The 14,635-nt window shown below is 34.3% G+C and overlaps 1 protein-coding gene across 1 annotated transcript; it reads right to left on the bottom strand.

Moving 5' to 3' along the window:
• Positions 1-2,000: 2,000 nt before the first annotated feature.
• On the bottom strand, positions 2,001-3,485 carry LOC131300374 (uncharacterized). Its single transcript, XM_058326172.1, has 2 exons — positions 3,292-3,485; positions 2,001-2,375 (listed from the first exon to the last, which is right to left on the bottom strand). Exons 1-2 carry the CDS (start codon positions 3,368-3,370, stop codon positions 2,203-2,205), a joined length of 252 nt encoding a protein of 83 aa, XP_058182155.1. The 5' UTR covers positions 3,371-3,485; the 3' UTR covers positions 2,001-2,202.
• Between the last annotated feature and the right edge of the window lie 11,150 nt (positions 3,486-14,635).

The following is a 14,635-nucleotide window of genomic DNA, read 5'->3' as shown; positions in this document are numbered from 1 at the left end:
GTAAAAAAAAAAAAACACTTTTTTCGATTCCTCTCGTTGAGACAAATCAATAACCTATAAAAATTTGGCGCAAAACTAAAAAATGCGAAAAAAATTCAAATAAAGGCAATTTTCATATTTAAGTTAAGTTTAAGTTAAATTCATAAGAATGCAGCCTAAAATAGAAACGTAAAAGAAGAGTAAAATACTTAATCCAGCAACGATGAGTTAAATTATAGATGATCGAGAAATATGAGCTTCACTTTTGGAGGAAAAGAAAGAGAAACAGTTTGTGGTTGAAGTGAAGAAGATATAGAGCAAGTGAAGAAGAGAAGAATAAAATTATAGTTGAAATACGTGTATATATAAATTTTGGAACTAGTTAACTTATATAGTGTGGGGTTCACAAATTTTGATTATTGAAAAAGGTTGCTAGTTTTGGTTATCCAAAACCCAAAATTTGATTATTTCTAATGATGTTGCTAAGTTTGATTATACCATTGTGAGCCATTTTTTACACAAATATTGTTAACTTTAACAACAATTGTCTTTTAGTTATACCACTATGGATGGCCTTAGAGCATCCCCATTGTAATTATCAAATTGATATGGATAAGCAAATTTAACAACAATTCTAAAGAAACACCTCACATTGTAATAAGCAAAGTTACAAGTCTTTTAGCAAATAACCAAATTTCACTCATTCCATAACCAAACTTAACAACTTTTACCAATAACCAAAACTTAATAATAACCAAACTCAAAACTCAATAACTAAAAAATACCTCACATTAGAATCGTCTCATCGAGACGAATAATTTGGTGTGGTCGGATGCGTGATTGGAACTCGTTTGCAATTGGACATAGGTTCATTGCGTACTGTGTGAGTTTTTTTTATAGGGATGCAAAAATAACCAATGTGGAGGTAAAAGTTGTTAAGTTTGATTATGAACTAAATGGATAATCAAATGCTGACGTAACACATTTTAGGGATGGCAATGGGGAGGGTCGGGGGTGGATACCACTATCCCCGATCCCGATCCCCGAACCCAAATCCCTCCCCATCCCCGCTCCAATCCCCACCGGAGATTTATTTTTACCCTCCATCCCCGCCCCAAACAGGAAGCTGGGATCCCCGTAGGAAATCGGGGATCCAAATATCCAAAACTTTTAAAAAAAAAAAAAAAAGTCACCTGCCATAAAATACGAACCATGAAACTAAATTCAAAAAATAAAAAATAATCTACGTTGCCATTACAAACCAAATGCCCAGGAAAACAGCCACAGTTGCTACCATAGTGCCATTACAAACCAAATCATAATGAAAACAATCACATTTGCTGCCGTAGTGCCATTACAAACCAAATTTAAATTAAAACAGTCACATAGTTGCTGTCATAGTGCATTATAAACCAAATTGAAATAAAAATAATTTCAAACAAACAAGACCAGTGGGCTAGTGGGACTGGGGATCGGAGACGTAAGTCTCTAGAGTGACAACTGGAAAATGGGAAAACCCTAACTTATCTATATATATAGTAGGCTAGTGGGGCGGGGATCGGGATCCTTAAGTCCCTAACTTTTATATATATATATAGTAGGCTAGTGGGGCGGGGATTGGGGCGGGGCGGGGATCGGGCGGGTACTACCTCATATCTACCCTCTACCCGTTCCCCACTTTTTTTTGAAAATTATCCCCATACCCTACCCGATCCCCAATAATCCCCTACCCATTTGGGGCGGGGAACGGGGTGGGTCGGGTCGGGTCGGCCGGAATTGCCATCCCTAGCACATTTTGGTTATTGATTTTGATTATTCCCATTGCGGATGCTCTTATAATCAAGGACAGAGCCAGGATTTTACCTTAGCAGTGACAAAATGTATACTAAAAAAATATAAAAAAGATGCATTACAATATGATTAATCACTTATATATATATATATATAGGATGGAATACTTTTTTGGATCTCCTTTCTTGAAAAAAAAAATTCTCCAGAAGATTAAGGACTATAGCGAAAAATCATGGAAAAAATCTAGCGGTTTTGGGTCCATATAAGTTGGAGATAATTTATTTTTCTTACATATAATAATTGCGCACATTCTCTAAAATTCTTGTCGTAACGGCTGCCGCCACTAGAGCTCCTGGTTCCATCCTTGCTCTCATTGAAATTATAGCGAGGCCATGCACATTCTATATGTAAGTTTTTCGCATACATATCTAGCTAGCTATCAATGAAAGCCCATATCACGCACCCTTGGCAGCAACAGTATTGGTAAAGTGGTGGAAAACATTTCCCAGAATCGAAGCCTATCCTCTTGCAAAATCCATCACAATCTGCCACATCTTCGCATTTCGCTTGGCAGATAGTCTTGGCTTCTCCATCAACGACGAACACTACAAGAAGAGGGTGAACGGTCAAAAGCAAAAATAAATAAAAAATTCGTGTGCGGTATAATTTCTTTTTTGAACGTGTTACGATCCACAGTTAGAATGATTGTAGTCCAGATGTTTCAATTTTCGTACAAATCTTCTGAATATTGTGATATATGATGTTATCAAATGTTGCATATTTTGCAAGACTACTATTCCATTGTTGATGGCCGGCCCTTCATGTTCTAATTTCTATCCAACATATACACAACGGATATTTGTATCAATCCCAAAAGAATTCTTTAAAATTAGACCATACGATAAAATTGTACATGTCATATATATGATAGAAGTCACACGTGTTGGGTGCACGGGAAAGTCAAAGAGTTCGATCGAAGATAGTGCAAAAGACTCCTACTTAAGGGCAAAATCGGACATGTAAAATAAAGGGGGAACTAGATAAGTTAACACTTTTTCCTCTCGTAGAGAAACAACCTTTTATGCAACAAAAGAAAGAACTTAATTTCACTGAACAAAATAATGAAATTTCCGAGATTGAAAAAGAAAGAGAAAGTATAAAAGGTGGATTGAGAGGAGAATGATATTTCCCTTCTCCAAGAACATCAAGAAATCATTGTTTTCTTCTATATCTGTCTATGGTAGCAATTAAAATTTATATACCCTTGCCTAGAGTATAAATTGATCTACGTGGGCAAATAATTGAAAATATTCAAAAATATTTATGTTGCGTCCTCATAAATTAAAACAAGAAAAAGGAATTGGGCTATCATCTCTCATGATATGCATTCTAGTTGCAGAAATAACTTTTCAAAAAATATGTTAAGGCTTGTACTTCTTTTCATTTCCACTATGGCAGAAAGCCTCGTGCAGTGGGGGCATATATTTATATATATGAATAGGAAGTCGTGTTTGGACTTACCAATTGAAGCCAGAAATGTAACAACCACAATCAGCATAATAAGTTTCTTCACAATGAAAGAGAGAGATGTAGAGTCCATTTTTCTTCTGTAAATTGGCTCCTCCAACTTGTTTGATCAGATAGAAATTTAATCTACGTCAAGGGTGCCTGCATATATGGCTTTTTCAAAGCACCAGATTTTGGAAATCTCTCTAGATATGGATTCACAAAGACCAGTTATATATCCACAAAAATCTATGCTAAATTCTCTAATTTAGTCAACTAAAATTAAATGCACCTCATGCTTGTTTGCATGTTTACTACCGAACTCCCACCTAACCCATCAACAAGAGTCTCAACCGCCTCTTCATAAAAATTGAAATAAAGGGATATAAATGAACTGAGTTGTTTGTGAACTGTTCGAGACTTGACTCGATAAAAGCTTGTTCGAGTTCGATTCGTCTTTTAAATGAACTGAACCTGAGTCTCAATTTTAGGATCGTTTCATAAATGAGCCGAATATGAACATAGTAGTATTCGGCTCGTGAACCTAGAATACATTGATATCATTGGATTTTTATGAGAAATTTGTATATGTTACATATTAAAATTTTTAGAACTTATACAAGGATAAACGTTTACAATTACTAAAACTTATTTATGTATATGTTTTTTTTATTGTTTTGTATATGTGTGAATGTATGTATGTACGTAGTAAAACTTTATTTGCATTTTTAAACTTATATGAGAGCATAAATATATGATATTATTAGCTTGTTAAGGCTCGTGAACAAGCACGAGTTTGATTCAAATTCAGCTCAAGCTCAGCTCAAGCTCAGCTCGTCAAAGTTTTATTTAAGTTTGGCTCGAGTTTTGAGTTCACTTGAAAACTTAACAAACGAATCTGAACATTCTAATATTCGGCTTGTTTACAGCCCTTACCGCTCTGCACTGCACCTAGAGTGCTAGACTAGGAGCAAGAATTTGGATAGGAGGCGACTTTGGAAGGGTGTCCAATATTATTATTGTTGCATGCTGTTTGTAAAAATACGAATAGAAAGATTAAGTACAAAATCATGCATTGTAGTTCACTTTCTTGTTTTGTTAAAAAGTACTAACAAACATTTGATTAAACTATCTTGTGGTTTTTAAATAAAAGTCATTGAGCTGTTATTGTTTTATTATTTTGAATCCTTTATTTTATGAATTGCTTTTTTCACATCTCGACTAATCATGTGAGACCATAAACGCGCCCTCAAGGACTGTAATGCCCCGACTTTCCGGAAGCAATATAAAATAAAATCTTAAGAAAATTTGCTAAATAAATATAATTTTTCAAAATAAAGTTTAACTATTACAGTCACAAGATAAATTTACTGATTCAAAATACATTAATTTCAGAGCTGACTCTAGGCTTGATACAAATCCGAAACATACTCGATCTTCGTTCTTGATATTCTTTCCGTGTCAAACTGCACCATCTTTGAATCCTCTCCAGTGAATCATGCGCCCTCTGGCAAATTGATCGTCGAAGCAAACGATTTGCCAGGATACAAACGTATCCGTGAGTGATAAATCACCCAGTAGAATAATCCAACCAAACTACCCCTCTTACTTTACAGTTAGCAAGCAGCAGGATAATAGTAGTGCGAAAAAGTAAGACAGAGTTTGTTCCACATAAACCGGTTATTTACTATCCATTAACTTGACGTGTAATCTAAGATCTTTTTCGCGGGATCTTTCCTCCCCAACCGCTAGCCATGCTCAGTCCCATGAGATCACTTCCCTTTGCTGTCGCAGATGCACCTAAGTTATGTACCGAGTATGCATCCCAATAACTACAACAAGGGGAAAGCTTATCATGCCTGAATCACGACTAGAGTTCGCTTATCTTATGTACCACTTCACAAACCACATCACAATCACCACTGGACTCCCGCCAGTTTATTAATTCATCACTGGACACCCGCCAGTCTTATCAATTTATCACTGGACACCCGCCAGTTTCATTTTCATCATATCACACAATTTATCACTGGACACCCGCCAGTTTCATTTTCATCATATCACACAATTTATCACGGGTGTATTTATCACTGGACACCCGCCAATTTCATTTTCATCACACAATTTATCACGGGTGTATTTATCACTGGACATCACACAATTTATCACGGGTGTATTTATCACGGAACACCCGCCAGTTTTATTTTCATCAATTTATCACTGGTGTATTTATCACTGGACACCCGCCAGTTTCTAAACAATTTATCACGGGTGTATTTATCACTGGACACCCGCCAGTTTTATTTTCATCAATTTATCACTGGTGTATTTATCAGTGGACACCCGCCAGTTTTATTTTCATCAATTTATCACTGGACACCCTCCAGTTTTATTTTCATCACAAATCTCATCACAATCACCAAAATCCGCCTGCAGGCAATCTAAAAATAAAAACTTTCCAGTTTATCCATTATCTAGCATCGTCTAGATGAATTCTATTTCACAATACCACCCCATGTCTCTAGGGTCCAATCTAGCATTTAAATCCAGTATCGGCACAATATGCAATTAATCAATAATAATTAAACAATTAATAAATAATGAAATCACGCAACTTTTTATGGATGGGCCGTTGCCCTTAGTCTCGTATGGCAAAGATGATAATTAGAGTAAGAGCTTTTTAAAAGAATTTAAAAAAATATTTTCCTAGGCTCTCATTAATTATTTCTAAGTAATTAGATTAATTAAAAACTAATTAAATACATAAAAATATTAAAATAATTAACGTGACCTGATTAAGAGTCCGAGAGGTCCTATGCAACTAGTTGAGTATCAAAAGTTGGGTTCGGAGGGTCGCAGGATTATTTTAAATAAAGACGTTAAATAGAGTGGCCGAAAGTGAAGTAAATAGATAATAAATAATTTAAAATTTTAAAATATGTTACGGTTAACAAAATTTCATCTTTAGAATATAGAGAGTCTAAATAAAATTATTCGGGCATTTATAATAAGGTTTATAAGGTCGTAAAGAATTTTTGATTTGAAACGCTATAGAAATAACAATAAATAGTAAATTAAATTAAAAAAATATTAATTTAACAAGATATCATTTTTGAGATGTAAGAAGTCTAGAAAAAATTAGTTTGGGTGTTAAAACATTGTTTGGAAGGTCGCAAAGATTTTTCGTTTGTAAACTTTGATAGATAACTAATAAATAATTTAATAAATAGATAATTAAATAAAAAAATATGATCTTAACAAGTTATGATCTTTCAGGTGTGAAAAGTCTAGAAAAAATAGTCCGGGCGTCAAAAATGAGGTTTGGAAGGTCGCAAAGTTGTTTCGAAACATTTAAAATCAACTCAATCTACCAGATAAATTAAACTGATATAATTAATACATTTTATACTAAGATGATATTATATTGTAAGAAAATAATATCCAGTCAGTAGTTTTTTATAATATTAATATCAAAAAGATTGTAAAATAAATATCAGATAGGTTTTATGTTTTGTAAATAATTACAAATAAAATGTCGGGCTCAAAAATAATATCAAGTTGGTGAATACGGCAGAAAAACGCGGTAAACTATATTTTTTCCGTTCGGGACATAGGGTTAAGCATATAAACACTTAATATACTTAGAGAAGAGGTTGGATGGGATTATAGTACCTTTAATCGGATCGAATTGATTTAGAAACGAATCTTGAATTTTGGGGAAGAAGACTTCGGATTTTTTTTTTTGATCGGGAGACTTTGGAACCAAATCGGACGATGCTTGGTGATGCTAGGAGTAGAAGGAAGAGATTGGAATGGTCGGATTGAGTTTCGGTTGGGTTTTGGTATGAAACCCACTTTTCTCTCTCTTTCTTTCTCTCTCTAAAACTCCATGGATTGAAATTTGGTTTTCTCTGGTTTTTCTCTCTCTTTTGGACTGGTGAGACGTGGGGAATATTGTGGTGTAAATTTCGTGGGTCAATGGGGTGGGGTATTTATAGGAGAATTTCGGTGAAAGAGAATATGAGTGAATTTAATGGGGTTGGGTTCATGGGATTTGTAATGGACGAATTTGGCTTGGTTTTAGGGTTAGGGAGGAAGTAGAGACTGAGTAGGAGACGGAGAGACGGAAGGAGTTTGTATTTGTGCACGCATGTAATTTGTGTGTAGGAAAAATTTAAAAAGAAAACATGTATATATTGTATGCATAATTGTATTTAATGCATGCATATAATTTGTGTGTAGGAAAAATTTAAAAAGAAAACATCTATATATTGTATGCATAATTGTATTTAAAAAAAGAAAAGAGTTGCATTAAGGAAAATAATTCTAATAATATTATATTTAGAAAAAAAAAATTGTGTCAAAAATTCGGATCGTTACAAGGACGGAACCAAGATTTTACCCTAGCAGTGGCAAAATGTATACTAAAAAAATTAAAAAAATGTATTGCAATATTAATAGTCATCGGCTCCAAAAAAAAAAACTAAATAATTGTCATTTACACATGGAGTTCAAAAGAAGACTAATTTTAATTTTGGGCATCGATGTTAAGTTGTTTTAGTGTTAGAGTGTGAAATATTTTTTTTCTTAATTACACATCATCATTTATATTATTTCACTTTGGCCCATTAAATTTAATTTTGGAATACTATTTTGGGTCTTCTTTCATGAAAAAATATATATAGAAGATTTATGACTAGTATATAATAAAAAATAAGAAAAAAAACCTAGCAGTGACGAGACTATATAAGTTGGGGATAAAAAAAATTGTCACATATAATAATTGCATTTTTTAAAATTCTTGTAATGGCGGTCGCCACTATTAGACCCCCTTTGTTCCATCCTTAATTAGCATGCCAGCTGGCGCAAGTCATTATAGGTCATACATTATAATAATGCAATATTATAATGTGGGTCAAATGCTCATTCATTCTGCAATATTATAGTGTATGCCATTTATTATAAATTCTCTCACCAAAAGTGCAATCAGAAACTCTTAACCAAAACCCTCTCTTAAATCAAGTCTTGCAAAATACTAATTTCCACACAAAAAAAAAAAAACAACATTGACTGGCTTCTTCAATCCAAATGGACGAATCTTCAATCAAACAAACAAACAAATTAATGAAGTGCAGAGTCTTCCAATATTGGATTTGAGCAAAAAAATTCCACACACAATCCTTCTTAAAGACGAGAATGACTGTGTGTGGGGATAAGCTCATTCAATGTGTAATTAAGACATTTCGTTTGTTTATTTTAGCAGACTTTCAGTGAAGACTTCTGCAGTCAGCTTCAATAACAACGTATGAGGCCCTTGTTTGCCACCGGCTGATAAAGTGGGGACCTATTAATTCAGTGGGAAATGAATTTCATTCAGTCCTTTTGATTCCCTCGTTGAACAATAAGTTGATAATATTCTCTCATTAGAAACCAAACCATCATTCTCAATTAAATGAAACCAAAAAGAGAGACCTAGACTATTTGAATAGTACACATACATAGTTGTCAGCAGGATAATTCTCAGGTCAAGAAATCCTCCCATGGTAACTTCTGACTTGGTTCTTAATTCTCGATCTCGTGAATGTTATGGTTGGAATGGGCTCGAAAGACAATTTAAGAAATCTATCTCCAACTAATTAATTAAAAGTGGCACGAGACACTGAGATATACGTGATTATAAAAAGTAAGGAATGCAGCTGTCTCCAAATAATGTTTTCTAATGAACCTAGCTATATTTGAATCAGATTGGTCACTCTTAATCTTGGTTAGCTCATTAGTTTTGGTTGCATAGTCATAGTTGTAGATTTGATTGGGTTCAAGCAAAAGTAAAATAAATTAAGAATACAAGAATATCCACGTGATTGTGTTCCCGAAGTACTGAAAAATCTGTGTGTGTGTGTGTGTGTGTATGTGTGTATATATACACACACACACACTCATTAATTTCCTTACTGGCTTGAAGACTCAATGGGGTATCTTTCTGCATTACTTGATATCCAAACTAATAGAACGACTAATTTGGAGATAGATCTCATCCACTATTTCTTAGTGGGGATTCAATTAAAGTCGAGATAAAGTTCATAGAGACTGATCCTCAATACAAAAATGCATTACAATATTAATAGTCATCGGCTCCAGAAAAAATTAAAATAACATAACAAAAACTAAACTAAATGATGTTTGTCATTTACACATGGAGTATGAAAAATAACTAATTTTAATTTTGGGCATTGATAATGGCATAATAATTAATTTCCTTAATTTTTTTAGGTTAAGTTGTTTTAGGGTTTGAGTGTGAATTTTTTTTTTCTTAATTACACATCATCATTTATATTATTTCACTTTGGCCCATTGAATTTAGTTTTGAAATACTTTTTTAGGTCTCCTTTCTTGAAAGAAAATAGAAGATTTATGACTAGAATATAATAAAAAAAAAAAAAAAAAGCTAGCAGTGGCGAGACTATATAAATTGGGGATAAAAAAAATTGTCACATATAATAATTGTATTTTCTAAAATTCTTGACGTGGCGGTCGCCGCCACTAGATCTCCCGGTTCCATCCTTGCGCGCCGTCCACTAGCAGAGGGCTCACTTAAAATCGGAGCAAATGGTGCGTATAAAACTGATTCCAAAAGAGATTATAGGACCTGAGACTTTTGTGAAGCTAACTAGCTAAGTTAGCTCAGACTCTGCCAAGTGTCCATGCATAAAAATAGCCCCAACTTCCCACATCTTCAGATCATGCGCAGTTGACCCAGTCAAATGCCCACTTACGATGGGCCTAACTTTCCGAAATCTCGGGCCTGCCACTCATCATTAATCCATAAGGTATGGGCCCAACAAAAAAGTGATCCAAATAGAAAATTATTCCGTACACCTTGCTTCAAACCGAACAGAAATCAAACAAAACAAATGCCACGTGGCACTCTTTAAGTGGGTGCAATTTTCCGGTGTAAACAACACTTGAGATAGAATTTTTGGCGCCACATCTTTTGAGGTAACAAATCCCATTAATTTTTATGCACAGGTAAATTAAACGTTGCACATTCCAACTTTATTCCAGTCTCTCTCCATGTCCAAATTAAGATACCTAAGAGATCATGGATATCTTATTTTTCATATAGTCCTTAATCACGTGGTATGCGAATTAGCTAGTTCTAGAAAATAAACTTAAAGCGAAGTGGCACGGTCAGTGCATGGTGGATCTAGAAATCTCATATAGATGAGTCATCTTTCGAGCATAAAGTTGATAAAAATTCTCATAATTTAATATAACGAGAACATGCATTTAGGAAAAAATTATAACGAGAACAAAAAAATATTAAACATTCTTTATAAAGCACAAAACTTTGAACTTAAACATTAAAAAAAAGAGTGGACTAGTGTTTTGTATTTTAATATTTTTATTTGATAGGTGTGTAGAATTGTCTCCATTGGCATTGGGGTATTGCTTCTACCTAAGCAATCGCTGGGGTGCCACTCCCGATAGCCCCAAGGATTTTTTCAATTTCAACGTTTCAGCATCATCAAAATGAAAGAAAAAAAAAGCAACAGACCTTGCTGGATTTCGAACAAGCAACTGCTGGTACAAGACGCCTCACGCATTATATTTTCAGCAATTTTATACATATTACTTAATGTTAGATATTTTGGCACTTTCCGGGATTGTTCAAAACCTTCATTGGTGTCTTAATTATATTGACTCTGTTTAATTATAATGGGTAGGTTCTTAGAGGGTAGTTTCTCGCACGATACTCCTCCCATTATCTGCGTCAAGTCGACCGCTACGGAATCGAGCCAATTGCGTGAAAGGTAAAATTATTACACAGCACATCATGCATATTATTTCAAAGATTAGAAATTTATTCATGCACATTTTTCTTTCCGGTAAATCTTTCCGGAAAAGATTCGTTTTCCCTATATATATCATTATCATTACGAGAGGTTCTTTCTAGAGCAGTAAAACAAAAAGAATAATATTGCACGGTTGCCTTTCCAAAAAGGGAAGTGCTACAATACACACCCCTTATTTAGGTGTGTATCATATGCACCCTCATTAAAATACACCAAAATGTTATGAATCCTAAAATATTACGAATCTATTGCTAAAAAGTTACGAATCATATTGTTGAAAAATTACGAATTTTTAGTATAAAAGTTACGATACGAAATAAAATGTTATGAATGACCGGTCTTACAAGTAATTTTTTATGAGGTGGCACAATATGAATCACACAATAAGTGCATATGGTACACACCTTGAAAGGGTGTGTATTGAAGACTTTTCCTTCTAAAAAATTCTGTGACAATTTACTTTCCATATTTTGCATCATTAAAAGATTTTCGTTTGAGAGCAAATATGAATATAAAAGGGGTTAATCATCCATAGAAGAAGACAGCCCCCGAGAGAGATTGTTTTTGTTTGGCAGCAATCCTTTTTTTTCGTTCTTGCATCTAGCACGCATGTCTATAGACCCTTTACGTCGGACGAGCACGGAGAATAAACTATAGACAGAGGCGAGAGTTTTTGCTTCCGAAAAAGAAAGAAAGTGGTGCACGACGTCCGTAGGAGGAGAGAGTGACAGTTTTCATTACATCCCATATTTTTCCTCTTTCTTTTTCGTTCTTGCATCTTGCATTTATTTGAACGATTTTGGGGTTTGTCGAGATCACGCTACACATCATATCATACATCCATTCACTGTTCGTGGTTTGGTGCCGTTTGCTACTGAAGCCGAATCTTTTGGAGATTGATTCGGAGCCGGTTGAATCCGGAGATCGGGCGTGAAGTCCGTGGTGGATCTATTGGATCTTGAAGAAGCTCTGGGAGCATCGGAGATTGGTGAGAATAAGTAAAGGATTGGGTAAGGTTTTGCTATTTCGCAATCTGTACTTCTTTTCGATTAATAGAATAAAGCAGTAGTATTAGGCCGTGGTTTTGGCTTAGGGTTATTTAGGATCCTAAGTTTTTTCACGTAAATCGTGCGTCTCTTGTCACAATTTTTATTCTACTGCAGTACTTGTCTTTTGGTTTGGATTAATCAACCCGTTCATCTATATTAATTTTTTAAATTAGAAAATTGGTGATTTTTTTATCAAAACTCCTATTCACCCCCCCCTCTAGGAGTAGTTTGAACGCTTCCGCATAATTTCACTTAAGTTTTTCGGTTCAAAAAAAAATATAAAACACATTTTTTTTTAATTACTTTGAGTGTCCGAACTAGCTTACGCTCAACTCACTATCATAAACACATAACAATTATTTGTTTTTTGAAAATCACATTTGGTGACGGTATTTTACATATATGCCATGTGAGCAGGCAGTCATTCAAGAATTAGTAGTAGAGAAATAGACCACTTATCATTGCCAATATCAATGAAGTTACCAAATATTATGGATGGCTAATCTAATAGTTATCAGTTAAAGTTTTTATAAAATTCGAATTAATGCATTATATTTTGGTGGGATTGATCTGTCTATCATTGGATGGTTAGGAGGTTAGGCAAAGTTGGCTTGTACTTTATTGCTAGTATCTGACAACAGAGTTTTCAAACAATTTTTGGTTTGATGTTCAACTTTCACCGCATGTTATCCAAACATATTTCGGACGTCCTTATCAATATGAGACTTTGTTTTGACTTAAATTGGACGCCTCACGAGTAGACAATTGAATTAACCCCTCGATCAATATGGATCTTTTGGATCGGACATCGAGTTATAAAAAAAGTTGTTAAAGCAGAATTAAAAGCAATATTGTAGTCACAATATTTAATACTTCATAGTTGCAATAATACCGCGTTTAAATATTGCTAATATTAATTTCCACCTTTTTGTGTAGCATAGTTCATGTTTACTAGTATTTCATGCGGTCTGCTAGCTAATTTACTTCTCTTGTTCTTTGGGGGCTTCTAGAAAAGTAAAATTAAGTCTATTACTATAACATAATATTATATATAATGCTATACTAGTGCTTCAATTTAGTGTACAAATTTGAAAAAAAAAATTATAATTAACAAGAATTGTAATTTATTTTTTTTCATTCGAGAAATGACATGTTGTTCCACGTAATCTATTCGTGAAGAACAGATGGAGTAAACCCTTCGGGGCTACATGGCCTAGTGGATAAGGTCTGAAAATTTGTCTTGTTCTCTTTGCTTTTCAAAAAATATTTTTCAAAAAATACCCCATAGATTCTTTATACTTTCAACATTTCTCTTTCTATCTCTCTCCACTTATTACCCTTACTATTTTTCAAAAAAAATTTCAAATCCAAATCCAAACACAGCATTATAACTATTTGAAATCTTTCAGTTGCTATTAACTCTTGTGGGGTAAGTTTATATGAGACTTTATTACAAAAAGTGTATTTGGTCCTCCAAAACTAATTCAGATGTGCAAAAAATACTCCGGAGATAAAAGAAAAAAACAGATGAAGTAAAATAAGTATCACATGAGCACGTTGTGCACTTCAAAATGTTTTTTTATTAGTGGAAGTCACTATTATTAGAGTAGTTAAATTAACACATTATAAATGAAAAATTGAACTCGTGACATTCTTTTCTTCAGATACCTAAATGCACCCCTAAGCCTTTGAGCCAAAGGCCTCTTAGCGTGCCCTTCAAAATGTTGTGTTGATATGCGCAACTTAAAACATGCAAGTTGGCTGTGCATGCTTGGTGCACAATGGTTGTGCAACAAGTTGGGGAACAACTTTGCATCTCAATCATCTAAAAATATTTTCGACGGTTCAAATTTTAAATAAATTTCTTTCAGGGAAAGAGATAACTCTTCTTTGAATGAAAGAATTTGAATAAATTCTGAACATTAAATACAATAATGAATGATAAGCAATCGGTTGTGTTCCGCTCGTTGTGCACCTTGCATTTTTGCACTTCAAAATTCTTGACTTCTCGAATCAAAGTACACGTACGAGTTATGACGAAAAAAAAAAGTACACGTTCGAGTCACACATAACGAAGCCCCAACTGGCAAAAGTCTTGCATGGCCTCAAAAAGCGTGACAAACATTACTACTCATTCTACCACCATCATCTAGTAATAGCTATGGCTTGAAAGAAGAAGAAGAAGCCAAATTCAAATGCCTCACTTCTTTAATTTTCCTCCACCACCTAACTCTGAATCAAACCATAAGTGATACCATCACACCGAAATGCTATTCTCGAGATCAAAGCCTCTGCACCTTCATTCAATTCTACCAACTGTACTCCACCGTTTATTTGTCCGTCTATAAATACCACAACATGCAGTTTACCTGATCACTACTATTCACTTGTCTTGAGAGAGAGAGAGAGAGAGAGAGAGAGAGAGAGAGAGAGAGAGAGATGGCAAAAGGGTACGTA

The sequence above is a fragment of the Rhododendron vialii genome, chromosome 9a, assembly GCF_030253575.1.
Source record: "Rhododendron vialii isolate Sample 1 chromosome 9a, ASM3025357v1".
Taxonomy (NCBI): Eukaryota; Viridiplantae; Streptophyta; class Magnoliopsida; order Ericales; family Ericaceae; genus Rhododendron; species Rhododendron vialii.
Note: the sequence above shows the minus strand (reverse complement) of the source record. Positions and strands in the feature narration are given on the sequence as shown.